Below are 15812 nucleotides of genomic sequence, written 5' to 3' on the forward strand. Positions count from 1 at the left end.
TAGCCACATTTTGTGTGTTTTCGCTCCAAGACGCCCCCCCCCCCCCCTCCTTTCTCGCGCCTCCCTCTCTGGGAGTATCACAAAGCTTCATCATCACCAGAGCCGTGCTCCAGGCCATTCGTCTAACTCTGCCTCCACTCCGTGGGTCAGATATCACAGACGGCCCTGCTCAGGAAGGGGATGTGGTCCTGGAACATTGGATCATGATGAAATCATCTCAGTCTTGCCGTCTTTTAAGTCGGTCCCAGCTTTTCAGATCCACCTGTTGACAGGAAAAAAAAGGCTTGGATTCACTCAGCGTCAGTCTTCCTGTGACACATCCATGATGTGCGGCGACTGGAAAGCCAACCCAAAGAGAAACAAAGTACCTAATTCGCGTGGGAAGCGCCTTCCAGCTGCACAGCAGTCAGTTAGGCTGTTGCGTTCAGGGACCAGATGACTCCATGTCAATAAAAGCTTATTCAGTGAATTATTAGGGATGTCACATTATTCAAACCTTTCATCAAATGAATCACACTTTTTAAGTGAATTCATCATGATTCACCACTATGTGGGAAATCGTTTTTTTCATGTATCAACAGAAAGATAAATGACATGACAGTAATGACAGTAAATATAGGGGTGTTATTTGAGGTCTAGAGGGCTCTAATGTGAAGTGTGTTTTGAAGGTCATAAAGACGTTTTCTATGGCTTTTATGTATTTTTCTCTTATCTACAGCATTGGGTCATATGAGTGTAAAGGTAAATATAGGGGTGTTATTTGGGGTCTAGAGGGCTCTAATGTTAAATGTGTTTTGGAGGTCATAAAGATGTTTTTTGTGGCTTTTATGTCTTATTTTCTCTTATGTCTACATCATTGTGTAATATGAGTGTAAAGGTAAATATAGGGGTGTTATTTGAGTTCTAGAGGGCTCTAATGTTAAAAAAGTGTGTTTTGAAGGTCATAAAGATGTTTTTTATGGCTTTTATGTCTTATTTTCTCATGTCAACAGCATTGGGTAATGTGAGTGTAAAGGTAAATATAGGGGTGTTATTTGAGGTCTAGAGAGCTCTAATGTTAAGTGTGTTTTGAAGGTCATAAAGATGTTTTTATGGCTTTAATGTCTTATTTTCTGATGCCAACGGCATTGGGTAATATGCGTGTGAAGGTAACTATAGGGGTGTTATTTGAGGTCTAGAGGGCTCTAATGTTACAAAGTGCGTTTTGAAGGTCATAAAGATGTTTTCTATGGATTTTATGTCTTATTTTCTCTTATCTACAGCATTGGGTAATATGAGTGTAAAGGTAAATATAGGGATGTTATTTGACTTCTAGAGGGTTCTAATGTTAAGTGCGTTTTGAAGGTCATAAAGACGTTTTCTATGGTTTTTATGTCTTATTTTCTCTTATGTCTACAGTATACAGTATCTAAAAATATTAAAAACTGTATTTAGAAGGCAGTAAATGGGTTTTCTTACTTAATAATATTTTCATTGTAAATCAGGAATCCCACTTTTGTAAATCTAACCTCAAATTAACCGTGATAAACAAGTTTACATGTTTTCATGTGCTGTGGCACCTCAACTTTAAATCTTAGTCACCAGGGTGGGAGAATGCGTCACACATATAGTATATAATAAGCACCATCAAGTTGTTTAGGTCATAATAGCAACTAACGGGACAAGTCTAATGCATGACCTCACCGCGCCACTCATCTAATGTTCATTTCATGTGGTTCACGTCTTCATTTTCTGCTCTGGTCACATTTGTGTTTTAGCTCCCCTGACAATTTAATTAGGTTTACAAATGCTAATTCCTGACCACAATGTCTAAAGTTGACAGTGGTAGCACAATAAACACAATCAGACATCCCCGCCGCTAAATTGCATGTGGGGCTTGACACCGCTAGCGTGCAGGGCTGGAAAATGTCATGGAAGTTGGCATCAAGGAGCTCTTGTTACCTTCAAAACGGCTAAATCACAGACTGCTCTGCAATCCACATGCACACACACACACACACACACACACACACACACACACACACGCACAAACCTCAATTCCACCCACAGTCTGTACAGTTATTTATTTAACTTGACTTGACAGTTGTTGCTGCCATGCCAGACAAAAAGCAAGTAACAATTCATGCAGGCCTTGAACTAGACAGCATTGTTTAGGGAGCCAGAGGACTCCAAATGGTCCAGGGTCTTCTCCACAATGGTCTGCCTCACAGGCTGAAATTTCTCCAACCAGAGCAGGGGATGAATAAAGGGTTCCCCAAGCAGAGGGTGATGTGTGTAAAATGACCGGCTTATATTCTGTATGGGGTTTAAGACTGACGGGTCAGAACCGAGTGGCCCATTCGGCAAAATAAGCAGCTGCTAAAGGCGTCCTGACCTCCAGGAGGCGCTGAACAATCGGTGTCAAAACTACTTTTGATAGAATTATATTAAAACTAATAAATAAACTACCATAGCAGAATAGCACAATTGCAATGGGAAAAACAATGCCACTGGTAGAATAGCACCCCCAGCTGGCTATAAAGGTGCAGTGCAGGACGTAGCCTGTTTGTTTTGGATAATAGCGATGTAATGAAAGAGTGGAATTATTATAGATTATGGTATCTTTAAAATTATTACCCACACGGAGGAGTCAATTATCATATAAATATTATAATTATCGTACGAATGGCAACGCTGAAGGATACACCGAAGTCCTTTCAAGGAACCCCAGCGCTTCATCTCACCAGGACACAGACTTCTTATGGCACGATGACGTTACCAGCACACATGCGCACTACTAAGGCTGCAGACCTTGAATTTGGTGACAGCGTTCTTAATACATGGCGAAGAGAATGGCAAATCCGAGAATTGGAACGCACCCCAAAATTCTCCACATTCGATTGGCTGTAAGGACTTTCTTTAGCGGAAGTAAACCGGTAAACCAAGGCGGGAAACTACATACAGCTTCCGGATATAAACAGCAGTGAGGTTCGATGCCTGAACTTTTTAGTAAATACTTTCACGTTGTGTCAAACAGGAGAGAGAAATTCGTTCCGTTCTTCAGGTGAGATAATTAGTAATAAACCGACAAAGCTGTGTTGGTGCTGGTTAGCATAGCTAAAAGTTATCGTACCAACAAGGAGATTATCGCAGTGATCAGAATACCGTGGTGTAATTTATCGATAGATTTAACGCTAAACGACATATAGTACATAGGGTCCATTTGTCACTTATCGCCGGTAAGAGTGTTCATATTTTCAAAATGGCTACAAACCATCCAACCGCGCAGAAGAATGATTCGAGTAATTCTGCTTCTACTAATATACTGTACGATACTGTACTTGTTATAATAGTGTATTATTAGATTTGGCAGTCCGTTAATGGATAAACAGTGAAGGTAATATGAAAGATCACTTTTATCACAATTCAGTTGTAATATAACGTTCATATACAATACATTGGTATCTCTTCAAAATAAAGTCCTAGTTTACATGTACAGTATATATCTGGAATTATATCTTGGACAAACAGTGTGCCTCCTCAACAATAGAGACCATTAAGAAACCAAAAGCAATAAGACATTTAAATTTAAGTCCCTTATTTATTGTTTATACTATCAACATAGTATATGTGAAAGGTATTTACGCAGTATCAGTGTATGGAGTGTAATCTATGCATGTATTTATCAAGTCAATTATTTAGAATTATGTGTATTTCCTATTTTAAACCTGTGTGTGTGTTTTTTTTAAGAAAACAGAATCATGCAGGCGTTTTTGAAAGGAACAACCGTCCAGACAACGAGACCTCAGAAAGACAAGAGTGGACCCAGCATCGAGAAAAAAGCCAAACTCGTTCCATGGGTTGAGAAATAGTACGGATGATGCACAAATTCATCTTTTCAATGATTATCCCCTGATTTAATACATCCATGTCAGCGAGTGCAGTATAGATCATTTTTATGCATTTGTCGAAACCCCAGTAGGCCAAAGCGTGTGGATGAAGTTGCCTTTCAGGAGGAAGTTGTAGCAGTGCTGAGGAAGTCACTGGAAGGAGCGGATGTAAGTTCATTTCTGCATGACGAGCACTAATCATTTCTGTGAAATGAATCAAGTACAGTCGTCCCTCATTTTATTGCTATTGTTAAAATATTAATCACTAAATGATCACTGTTTTGTGGTTGAATATGGCCTATTACCAGTTAAAACAAGAAGCATATTTAATTAAAAATTAAGAATGTTCAAGGGCAAATAATAAAATCACATATAGTTGGTGGGTAGACAAATTATTTTTTTCAGATTAAAATGAACAAAGCATTATTAGAGCCCTGTAGACATGACAAAACACGACTATAGTCACATTTATACTCTTTTTATTTACAACATATTGCGCAACTGCAGGGTCTTGAGACACATGCTAACTCGCAAACTAGAGAGCTAGCCACCTAAACGGGAGCCTTCAAGTTATTTCCTTTAAACTTAAATAGCCAAAAACTTACCACTTCCACACGGATAGGGAGGATAACTATTAACAGTTATTTAACCTTTAACATGAACATTAATCAAACGTAATAATTTTTTCTGGGTACATGATACCATACAGCATCCATATCAAACTTGCGCGGGCCGCACTAACATTAAACTTTCATATCAAGGCGGGGGCCTCAAACTAGTGTCCTGCGGGCCACATTTGGCCCACGGGCCGCGTGTTTGAGACCCCTGGGCTAAATAAACTAAAAGACATAGCAGATAAAGCATTCTAATTATAAACATAGGGCTGTATCTGTCATTGGCCACTAGGTGTCAGTAATTGTTTACTGGTGAGGTCTGATAGGTCTGAGATTGCTTATTTAGTCTGAAGAAAAGAAGAAGGTATGTTGTCTTATTTATGTCTTATATCTTATTTTCTCTGTCTACTATATTGGATGATACAAATGTAAAGGTAACTATAGGGGTGTTATTTCATGTCTTGAGGTCTCTAATAATGTTAAAAAAATATGTTTAGAAGATCATCAACAGGTTTTTTTTAATGCCATAACTACTTTTTCCTACTTAGCTGAAATTCACTTATCGCGGTCGGGGTCCGGAACCAATTCGCCGTGAAAAAAGAGGGACGACTTTACCGGATTCAATGCGCTTTCTGACAGGTGACTTGAGCCAATCAGGAAGTGACCCGTTAGAAGTGGAGTAGGAAGCAATCAGGTTTCCCATCATTCATTATTGCTCACAAGTTAAAGACCTCAAAAAGGTGTTTTACTTGCCGGAATCTTCATAATCATACTTAAGAAGGAGAAGAACTGTATTAAAGTGATAACTATATCTCATCACCTTAACACCTTAAGGTTAATACAGTGGAACCTCAGAGGTGAAACCCAGTTAATTATGAGCAGCTTTGCAGCAATTGTTGGATGAAAAATGGTCTTCTTCTGCATTTCAGCTCCCAAATCTGCTCTTCTACGGTCCACCCGGGACAGGAAAGACGTCGACCATATTAGCTGCTGCGAGAGAACTTTACGGGTGAGTGATGTTTGAATGGAATTGTGGGAGAGAAACAAAAATGGAGAGTACAGTCGACCCTCGTTTATGGCGGTTAAGTGAGTTTAGTGAATTTCCACAAACTTGGATTCAATATTAATAAATTGAATATTTTCATAGTGAGAGTATTAGGACTTTGTAAATAGAGGTTTAACAACACAAGAGCCCTGTAGGCATGAAATAACACGCAATAGTCACTTTTACAGTCCTACTATTCTTTGATTATATCTCAATGTTGTGGTTGTGGGATCATTGCAGGGATATAACAGGTGGCTGCCACTAACATAGCAAGCTAGCTTGGCAATAAAATCTAGTGGAGAAGATGGACGTGGTAGCCATAAATTTACCACTTCCACATGGAATGAGAGGAAAACCTTTTTTCCCTACTCAATCTCAGCCAGGCCGAGGCGTGTCCGGTCTCGGGCCGTGGCGTGTCCGGTCTCGGGGCCGCGGCGTGTCCGGTCTCGGGGCCGCGGCGTGTCCCGTCTCGGGGCCGCGGCGTGTCCCGTCTCGGGGGCCGCGGCGTGTCCCGTCTCGGGGGCCGCGGCGTGTCCCGTCTCGGGGGCCGCGGCGTGTCCCGTCTCGGGGGCCGCGGCGTGTCCCGTCTCGGGGGCCGCGGCGTGTCCCGTCTCGGGGGCCGCGGCGTGTCCCGTCTCGGGGGCCGCGGCGTGTCTCATAACATTACTGATGCCTAATGATCACAATACTACATATAACTTGTCTTTCAATATTGTTAGACTAATAATAGGCCATAATCAATCAGGAAACAGACGTCATTTATTAATTATTTCATTTTTAAAAACGTGACATTGCGAGGAACGACTGTAGATGCATTTGTGGAAAGTCCAGTCAGTGTTTGTGATTTCTTTCTCCATCCCCTCGTCCTTCCAGGCCAGAGCTGTACAAGCAGAGGGTGCTGGAGCTCAATGCCTCAGATGAAAGAGGAATTCAGGTCATCAGGGAAAAGGTCAAAACCTTTGCTCAGCTCACCGTCGCCGGGTCTCGGCCCGAGTGAGTAACCACCCTTTCATAAAAGGTTTACTAATTCACTGGTCGTGGGTGTGGGCGTCTCAATGATGAATGAAGTGAATACTGGATTCCAAAAAGACGTGTCCTGTGTTTGTAGTGGGAAGCCATGTCCTCCTTTCAAGATCATCATCCTGGACGAGGCCGACTCCATGACGGCGCCAGCTCAGGCTGCTCTCAGGAGGACCATGGAGAAGGAGTCGCGCACCACACGCTTCTGTCTCATTTGTAACTACATCAGCAGGTGAGCGCGCCTCGTCGGCGCCCATCACGATGCCAATTATGTTTTGTTATCTAAACGATGGTGTCTGTGTGTCCTGCAGGATCATTGAACCCTTGACTTCCAGATGTTCCAAGTTTCGTTTTAAACTCCTTGCGAGTCAGGTGCAAGAGGAGCGGCTGCTGGAGATCTGCGAGAAGGAGAAACTCAAGTACACAAAAGAGGTAAAAGCAGAAGTTTCTGTAGTAGGGCTGGGTGGATAATTGAAATCATTTACATTGATTAAGGATTAGGGCCGCACGGTGGACTAGTGGTGAGCATGTTGAGCCCTGTAGGCATGAAATAACACCCAATAGTCACTTTTACAGTCCTACTGTTCTTTCTTTACATCTCATGGTGATGGTTGTGGGATCATTGCAAGGAGAAGATGGACATGGAAGCCAAAAATTTACCACTTCCACACATAATGAGAGGAAAACTTTTTTTTCTACTCAATCTCAGCCAAATTGTCCATAGGTATGAATGTTGGTGTGAATGGTTGTTTGTCTATATGTGCCCTGTGATTGGCTGGCCACCAGTCCAGGGTGGACCCCGCCTCTCGCCCGAAGACAGCTGGGATAGGCTCCAGTATCCCCTGTGACCCTAATGCTGAAATGCTCAAAGAATGAGTTCATGCAGTGGTGTAACATTTGACGCTTGTAGAGCATATCGGCGTTGGTGACCGTGTCAGAGGGAGACCTGCGGAAAGCCATCACCTTCCTCCAGAGCGCTGCCCGTCTCAATGTGGACAATGAGATAACGGAAGCTTCTGTCATTGAAATAGCTGGGGTGAGATGGCTCTTTTTTCTCATCTTTCTCTTCTCATTCAAGACTGAAAGCCTTGATAGCTGGCCAATGGTTGACCTTGGAACCCGGCTTTAGAAGTACAGTGCAACCTCTAAAGCAGGGGTCTCAAACTCAATTTACCTGGGGGCCACTGGAGCTAGGGTCTGGGCAAGGCTGGACCGCATCAGGTTTTCCAAAAAAAAACAAAACGTATTTATTAAAAACAGAAAAATATACAAACTTTTTCAGTGCTTTGGTTCCAATTTTCTACAATAAAAGCTCTGATAAAACATTCCACTGTTCTCAAATATCTTAATTTTTATTTTTCTGCACAAAATAAGATGAAAAATAAATAAACAAATCAAGAATAAAGAAAATCAATCAATCAGTAATAAATAAATATAATAATAATAAAAGGGCAAATAATAAAAACTTAAGAAACCACATATAGTTGGTGGGTAGACAAATGATTTTTTTCAGATTAAAATGAACAAAGCATTATTAGAGCCCTGTAGACATGACAAAACACGACTATAGTCACATTTATACTTTTTTATTTACAACATATTGCGCAACTGCAGGGTCTTGAGACACATGCTAACTCGCAAACTAGAGAGCTAGCGACCTAAACGGTAGCCTTCAAGTTATTTCCTTGAAACTTAAATAGACAAAAACTTACCACTTCCACACGGATAGGGAGGATAACTATTAACAGTTATTTAACCTTTAACATCAACATTAATCAAACGTAATAATTTTTTCTGGGTACATGATACCATACAGCATCCATATCAAACTTGTGCGGGCCGCACTAACATTAAACTTTCATATCAAGGCGGGGGCCTCAAACTAGTGTCCTGCGGGCCACATTTGGCCTGCGGGCCGCGTGTTTGAGACCACTGCTCTAAAGCCACCGAGATACAACTTTACTAAAAATGACATCTTTGGCATTCGTGCTTTCAAAGGGTTATGATTACAGCAAAAGAGAGGTTGGAAACCAGGGGTGTTCAAAGTGCGGCCCATGGAACATTTTCTCATCACGTCTGTTTTATTGGACCTCAGCATATTGTGAAAATAAAATGATTATTTTATTTTTTTACGGCTATAATCAAGTAGTAAGTCGTGTTTTGCTTGAAGATTAAATCCTTTATTTTACTAAGTTGTTTGTGTAATTGATATGAGCTTAAATCAATCTTTTTTTCTATATATATATTTTTTAATTATCCAAAAAAAATCAAGACCTTCTCAAAAAGAATCCAAGGAATACATCTACCAATTCATTCAACAGGAAACGGAAACACATTTTATTTTTCACATTTTCACACTATTTTGTTAAAATAAAGCTACCTTAAAAATGATGGACTGTTCATGTCTTTATAAGGGGTCCAACTTGAAAAAGGAAGGGGAAAAAAATCTAATTGGTGGGGATCCAATACTTATTTTCCCACACACAGGGAACATCACTATCAAACTGTCTAATAATAACGAGATTGTAAAATAATAACGTTTTTTTTGCAGGTTGTTCCTACCAAGATGATTGACGGTTTACTTCATGTCTGCTTCCATGGGACGTTTGAGAAACTTGAGGTTGAAGTCAGGGTAAGTCCACTGACTTTTGTCACAGAGGAGACCTCTCACGTCTTATGCGACTTTGTTTTTTTTTGTGGTCAGAACATGGTGGATGAAGGCTACGCAGCCACGCAGATCCTGAGTCAACTTCATGACTGCATCTTGGAACAGGACTTGAGTGACAAGCACAAGTCTGCTATTACTGAAAAAATGGCGGTAGGTGAACTAATACGCCATTATGATAAAAGTTTTGGAAGTGATGAGTGTGCCAGAAAGTATCATATTTCATCTTTGTCACTGAGATATACAACTACTGGTTTTGAGCTGCAACTGACCTTTTCTGGTTTGGGTTGGAAGAGGGTTTTCAAGTTCCTATTTATCTGGCTCAGCATTTCATTCCCTGTGTCGCTGTGCAAAATAAGTACAGTATATCAACTCAACTTTTATTCTTGCTTCAGGTGGTGGACAAATGCCTGTCGGATGGAGCGGATGAGTACCTGCAGTTGCTGAGTCTATGTTCATTAATCATGCAACAAGCCCCCCAGAACAACTGACTGTGTAGCACTACCGAGCAGAACCTTCATTAGCCAAAAAGGACCAAATCCTGTGTTGTTGACTTCCCGTTTGTTTTGATGATGAGCTTTTGTCAAACCGCCCATTGACCGTGTCTGTTTGTTTTTAGTTACTTCATAACATAGCTGACAATCCCATCTTTTAATGCATCACTTATAAAATCCTGCCACATTTACTGTAAGAGTACATACACAACAATTATTGACATGTAATTCATGAATGCACCAAGGAGCTGGGATGTAGTGGTATGCAATCCAATACCAACTACATAAAATAAGAAATAAGGATGTATTGATTTGAGTATAAGTACTTAAGTGTCGAAAGTAACAGTACATGGAAAAGTAAAGGTTGTTCAATAGTAGTAGTATTATAATACTGCATTATTATAATACTGCAATACAATACATGTAAAATTAACTACTTTCACGTACCATTCCGATATTAGCGCCTTGTTTGGAGCACAAAATACGTTTAATGTGAATGTGTAACAACTAGTCGACTAAAAGTACGTCAACAAAATGTATATTTCTTTAAATGGTCAACACAATACAGTACAAGTTTAACGTGAATGTGTAATAATAACATTCATTGCACCTTTTTCCGAGTAGCATATAACTTCCTGTTTACCCTGGCGCCCCACACAAACAACCAATCACATTCGGCTTTCTTCTGCTGTGCCCTGATTGGCGGCCGGCATCGTAGTACCTCATTCAGCCATTGGCTGTCGAAACAAAACGAAAAGCAACGAGTCGCGCTGGAAATGCATCGGAATCCTTTTCTTTAGAAGTTATAGTCACGTTAAAGTCTGAGCTAACCAGAATAATGACTTACAAAACGGCATAAGTATAAAGACAATACTGATGAAAATACATAAATGTACATACTCGGCGGCTGCGCAGTGACAGGCGCTACAAGGTCACGACTGAACAGGGAAATCAGTTCAAATGCTGATATTGTCGATATAAGGAAAATATCAGTTTCGGATCGATGCTGATGAAATCGATATTTTTCTGTTCTCACAAATGTGTTTTCATATTACATTGTCATATTTGTTGACAAATAATAAATAAATAATAAATGTGAGTAGTCTTATTATTTTATTAATATTGTTATATCGTTCTTATATTGTTGTGTTTATGGTTAAAATATCCACAAATAAGTTTGTGTAGTGTATTTTGCTGTGATTATAATAATGATCAATTAATTAAAAGCACCCTGGACTGTTCGCCAGCCAATCACAGTATCATCCTCGTGTTTACTTAGTGTGGGATCGACACCAAAATTAGCAGTATCGCCCACCGATCCCATCTCCTTGAGACAGATCACATTGCACGTAGCGCGTCTTGATTTGAATGGATGTAACCAATCAGCAGCCTTGCTGAGCGGAAGCCCGGCCTTCCTCACCATTCTTGTCCAATCAGCGATTAGAAGTCAGGTTTCGGTCATTTTTTGAAATGGAATCGCATAGCCGCTTGACTCGTGAATACATTGTGTTAACTGTCAACAAACTCAAGAGTCTGACGTCGACGTGGATTCTTTAAACCTTCGAAGTGATGCGGGACTCGGACTTTTAGAGGATTCATCTTACTAAATGTTTAGGATAAAGGACACTCCGCCTTTATCGTTGTCTCGTGCTGTTAGCTAGAACGCCACGGCTAAGATAGCCAAACAGCTAAGTTAGCTAGGCAGCTAAGTTAGCTGGTGAAGTGTCCGGGAGACAAATTCACGTTTTGTCATTGCGACACTCTGACACATTTATAAACATTAAGATCGTCGGTAAGTATTGGCCGTTTTGACTGCATTTTAAGTACTATAAAGTGAGTTTGATTAATTTGAGTTTACGTTTAGATATTATTTTCTGTCACCCCTTCCGCCATTTGAAATACTATTGGGAGCCTGTAGAGTTAATGTAGTTAACTACTGTATGAGTTTCCGGCATAATTATCATCGTTCAAGTATAAATAAAGACACTACTAACTTTGAAGACACTGAACGAGTCTAAACCCTGCCCCACTATTTGATAAGCACTGTAAGATAAAGTATTATCCAAACCGGAAATACTGAGTATTCTTACAGGTATATTCTCCATTGACTTGTCTGCTTCTTCCACTCTCCCCACAGATAGATTGTTCCTCCTGGTTGCTGGTCATGGCTGACAGCAGCATAGTGACGTTAGGGGCGGCTCGGAGTCTGCTGGTGGATTCATCAGTGTATGATTCAAGGATGGGGGAAACCACAAGGGACCATATATTCCTGGGCGCGGTGTGTGACGATGGCGAAGGTTAGTTACTCTTCGATATGCCGAAATGTCATTTCACCGAGCTCCCATTTCAAATGTTGCAGCACAGCAGTTGGCCTTTGCAGGGGTGGCAAGTTTGTTCATCATATTTGTTCTTCACATGCTGTGTGTGTCGTCTTGCCACACTCGCCGATGATTGTATTACATTGGTGGAAAGCAGCTTTTGTATTATTTTTGTGATTGCGTTGAACTTTTTCATAGATTTTTCCACGCTGAAACATGAAAGGATGCAAGGGCCACTTTGATATTTTGTAATCAAAAACTGCATGTACTTTAATTCTAACTTTATTCCATGTTCTTGTAGCATTCGTTTTTGTTTATCATATCACATCTTGTAAATAAAAAGTATTTTTTCATTAATATTTTGACTTTAGGCTCCAAAAATGACATTTTTCTTATAAAGTTCTGACTTTTCTTAGTTTAGTTTATTTCGAACATAAAAAAATCCAAAGCACAACAAACCAACCCAAATCAATACAAATAAAAATACATATTATATATAAACGTACACATGTTCGAAAGGAAGCGGGAAGAAGTCAAAACTTATCTAGTCCCGCCACCCTAAACACCCAAATTCCAACCTCATCCTCATCATAACTTTATTCCATGTTCTTGTAACATTCGTTTTTGTTTATCATATCACATCTTGTAAATAAAAAGTATTTTTTCATTAATATTTTGACTTTAGGCTCCAAAAATGACATTTTTCTTATAAAGTTCTGACTTTTCTTAGTTTAGTTTAGTTTATTTTGAACATGAAAAAAATCCAAATCACAACAAACCAACCCAAAACAATACAAATAAAAATACATATTGTATATAAACATACACATGTTCGAAAGTGAGTGGGAAGAAGTCAAAACTTATCTCGTCCCACCCCATCCTAAACACCCAGATTCCAACCTCATCCTCATCATAACTTTATTCCATGTTCTTGTAACATTCGTTTTTGTTTATCATATCACATCTGGTAAATAAAGTATTTTTTCATTAAAAATGACATTTTTCTTATAAAGTTCTGACTTTTCTTAGTTTAGTTTAGTTTATTTTGAACATAAAAAAACATCCAAATCACAAGAAACCAACCAAAATCAATACAAATACATCCTCATCATAACTTTATTCCATGTTCTTGTAACATTCGTTTTTGTTTATCATATCACATCTTGGAAATATTTTTTTTTTTCATTAATATTTTGACTTTAGGCTCCAAAAATGACATTTTTCATTTAGTTTAGTTTATTTTGAACATCCAAATCACAACAAACCAGCCAAAATCAATACAAATAAAAATACATATTATATATAAACGTACACATGTTTGAAAGGGAGTGGGAAGAAGTCAATACTTATATCGTCCCGCCCCCCTAAACACCCAAATTCCAACCTCATCCCCATCATAACTTTATTCCATGTTCTTGTAACATTCGTTTTTGTTTATCATATCACATCTTGTAAATAAAAAGTATTTTTCATTAATATTTTGACTTTAGGCTCCAAAAATGACATTTTTCTAATAAAGTTCTGACTTTTCTTTGTTTAGTTTAGTTTATTTCGAACATAAAAAAAATCTAAAGCGCAACAAACCAAAACAAAGCGCTTATTTTTCTTTTTACATAAAAAAAAATTCATTCATTCATTTTCTTCCGCTTTTTCCTCACGAGGGTTGGTTGGGCCACCCTGAGCAGCAACAATTGCAATCAAGTTAACTTGCAATCAAGTTAACTTGCAATGATAGATAGCTATCTATGAATGAATGAAGGCCAATGTAGGGGAAAATAAAGTGGTTGGGCCACCCTGAGCAGCAACAATTGCAATCAAGTTAACTTGCAATCAAGTTAACTTGCAATGATAGATAGCTAGCTATGAATGAATGAAGGCCAATGAAGGGGAAAATAAAGTGGTTGGGCCACCCTGAGCAGCAACAATTGCAATCAAGTTAACTTGCAATGATAGCTAGCTAGCTATGAATGAATGAAGGCCAATGAAGGGGAAAATAAAATGGTTGGGCCACCCTGAGCAGCAACAATTGCAATCAAGTTAACTTGCAATCAAGTTAACTTGCAATGATAGATAGCTAGCTATGAATGAATGAAGGCCAACGAAGGGGGAAATAAAGTGGTTGGGCCACCCTGAGCAGCAACAATTGCAATCAAGTTAACTTGCAATCAAGTTAACTTGCAATGGTAGCTAGCTAGCTAGACATGGATGGATATCCATACACAAACACAATAACAACTAAACATTCATTCATTCAGTTTCTACCGCTTATCCTCACAAGGGTCAGCAGTCTTGGGGCGAGAGGCGGGGTACACCCTGGACTGGTGGCCAGCCAATCACAGGGCACATATAGACAAACAACCATTCACACTCACATTCATACCTATGGACAATTTGGAGTGGCTAATTAACCTAGCATGTTTTTGGAATGTGGGAGGAAACCGGAGTAGCCGGAGAAAACCCACACATGCACGGGGAGAACATGCAAACTCCACACAGAGATGGCCGAGGGTGGAATCGAACTCTGGTGACAATCCTCCTAGTTGTGAGGTCTGCGCGCTAACCACTCGACCGCCGTGCCGCCCATAAAAAAATATTGTAAAATGTTATTCCTTTTGTTTTTGTTATTTTGTTTGGATGTATTGTCGATTGTGCTTTTCTGTCATCACCGGCAAAGCGTTGCGGTATCATACTGGCGGCTAACTTGGAATGATTGACATCATTGGCAGAAACTCTAGTTGACGTCTTTTTCTTTTCTCTTTCAGACGCGCTGCCCAAAGTCGAGACGAGGATAGTTCTCGTGGGACAAGCGGGAAAAAATGCCGGGCTGGTCAAAGCACTGCAGGTACATAAATCCTTTCAACTCTTGAAGACTCGCTCTTTTTCAGTGGTCTCTACCGATTGACCAGGCGGGTCCCTGTGACCCGTTAAGTGCATTACCCAAGCAAAACTATCACTGGGAGTGCACTTGCATTACTTAAACCACTCACTGTTGTATTTCTTCTCCCATCCGCTCAATATCCCGTCTTCTATCAGGAAAAATAACCTTTTCAAATGGTTCCTGGTACTAGCGGGCAGCCGGGGTTGCGCCGGTGTTGCTATGGAAACGGCTATGCAACACTTGCATCAATGTACACGTGCAACAGCCACGTAGCCGGAAGGATAACGGCTCGAAAGCTCAGCCAGGCCGATTTTTCAATGGGCAAATACGGAAAACAAAGCAAGCAGTCAAGAGACAAACTTATAGCGTCAATCATATCATCAAATGTATTCCAAGACTCCAAATCCTAAAAAGCCATGGCCAACCTGGTGACCTGTGACTGTATCTGCACGTCGCCCGAGTTGCTGTCAGTCGCGGGGGTCCGAAGTCCGTCCAATCCAGCAAGAATGGAGGAAAATAGAGCAAAAGGACAAAATGTAAAGACACACTATTTTCTGGACTATAAGTCGCACAAGGCCAAAAATGCATAATTAGGTAGAAAAAAACATACATAAGTCGCACTGGAGTATAAGTGGCATTTTTTGCGGGTAATTTATTTTCCAAACTACTTGACCAAAACAGACATTACGTCCTCTTGGAAGGCAAGTGGTATGGTATTTTTTGTCTTAATAAAGTAGAACCTTGGTTAGCAACTGCCTCAGTTAGCGTGTTTTTTTTTTTTTTGGTAACCTCAAAATTGTATGCTACAGTTTTGGTTCTGCTTTTTTATACATTCCGGAATTTCATTGTCCGGACTACAAGTCGCTCTGGAGTACAGTAAACCTCGGATATATCGGATTCAATTGTTCC

At 40.0% G+C, this 15812-nt stretch overlaps 2 protein-coding genes across 6 annotated transcripts in view; both read left to right on the forward strand.

The window, feature by feature from the left end:
* The first annotated feature begins 2862 nt into the window (after positions 1-2862).
* rfc4 (replication factor C (activator 1) 4) lies at positions 2863-10749 on the forward strand. 3 transcript variants are annotated; one of them, XM_058073416.1, is made up of 11 exons: positions 2863-3043; positions 3737-3850; positions 3959-4037; positions 5413-5492; positions 6402-6521; positions 6637-6780; positions 6860-6980; positions 7459-7584; positions 9100-9180; positions 9253-9366; positions 9609-10749. In XM_058073416.1, the coding sequence occupies exons 1-11, from the start codon at positions 2973-2975 to the stop codon at positions 9702-9704; spliced, it is 1146 nt and encodes a 381-aa protein (XP_057929399.1). In that variant the 5' UTR covers positions 2863-2972; the 3' UTR covers positions 9705-10749. The 3 variants fall into 3 exon arrangements, with proteins under 3 accessions (XP_057929399.1, XP_057929400.1, XP_057929401.1); XM_058073417.1 differs by having other exon boundaries at positions 2880-3043; positions 3730-3850; positions 9609-10734; XM_058073418.1 differs by lacking the exon at positions 2863-3043 and adding an exon at positions 3075-3218 and having other exon boundaries at positions 3730-3850; positions 9609-10747.
* A 400-nt stretch (positions 10750-11149) lies between these two features.
* ect2 (epithelial cell transforming 2) overlaps positions 11150-15812 on the forward strand; it is a 37839-nt gene continuing 33176 nt past the window's right edge. Inside the window, exons 1-3 of one of the 3 annotated variants that reach the window (XM_058073404.1) lie at positions 11150-11499; positions 11845-12004; positions 14788-14867. In XM_058073404.1, coding sequence (XP_057929387.1) covers positions 11872-12004; positions 14788-14867 — 213 coding nt within the window. In that variant the 5' untranslated portion in view covers positions 11150-11499; positions 11845-11871. The remainder of the gene's footprint in view (positions 11500-11844; positions 12005-14787; positions 14868-15812) is intronic. The other 2 variants (XM_058073403.1, XM_058073405.1) reach the window with 2 other exon arrangements.

This window comes from Doryrhamphus excisus, chromosome 5 (assembly GCF_030265055.1).
Source record: "Doryrhamphus excisus isolate RoL2022-K1 chromosome 5, RoL_Dexc_1.0, whole genome shotgun sequence".
Taxonomy (NCBI): domain Eukaryota; kingdom Metazoa; phylum Chordata; class Actinopteri; order Syngnathiformes; family Syngnathidae; genus Doryrhamphus; species Doryrhamphus excisus.

Bases quoted from the DNA above. Each gene is read 5' to 3' on its own strand.
- rfc4 (XM_058073416.1), top strand. From the start codon at position 2,973: ATGCCTGAACTTTTTAGTAAATACTTTCACGTTGTGTCAAACAGGAGA. The intron at 3,851-3,958 runs GTACGGATGATG...TCGAAACCCCAG, and splicing joins GTTCCATGGGTTGAGAAATA to TAGGCCAAAGCGTGTGGATG. The intron at 9,367-9,608 runs GTAGGTGAACTA...TTCTTGCTTCAG, and splicing joins CTATTACTGAAAAAATGGCG to GTGGTGGACAAATGCCTGTC.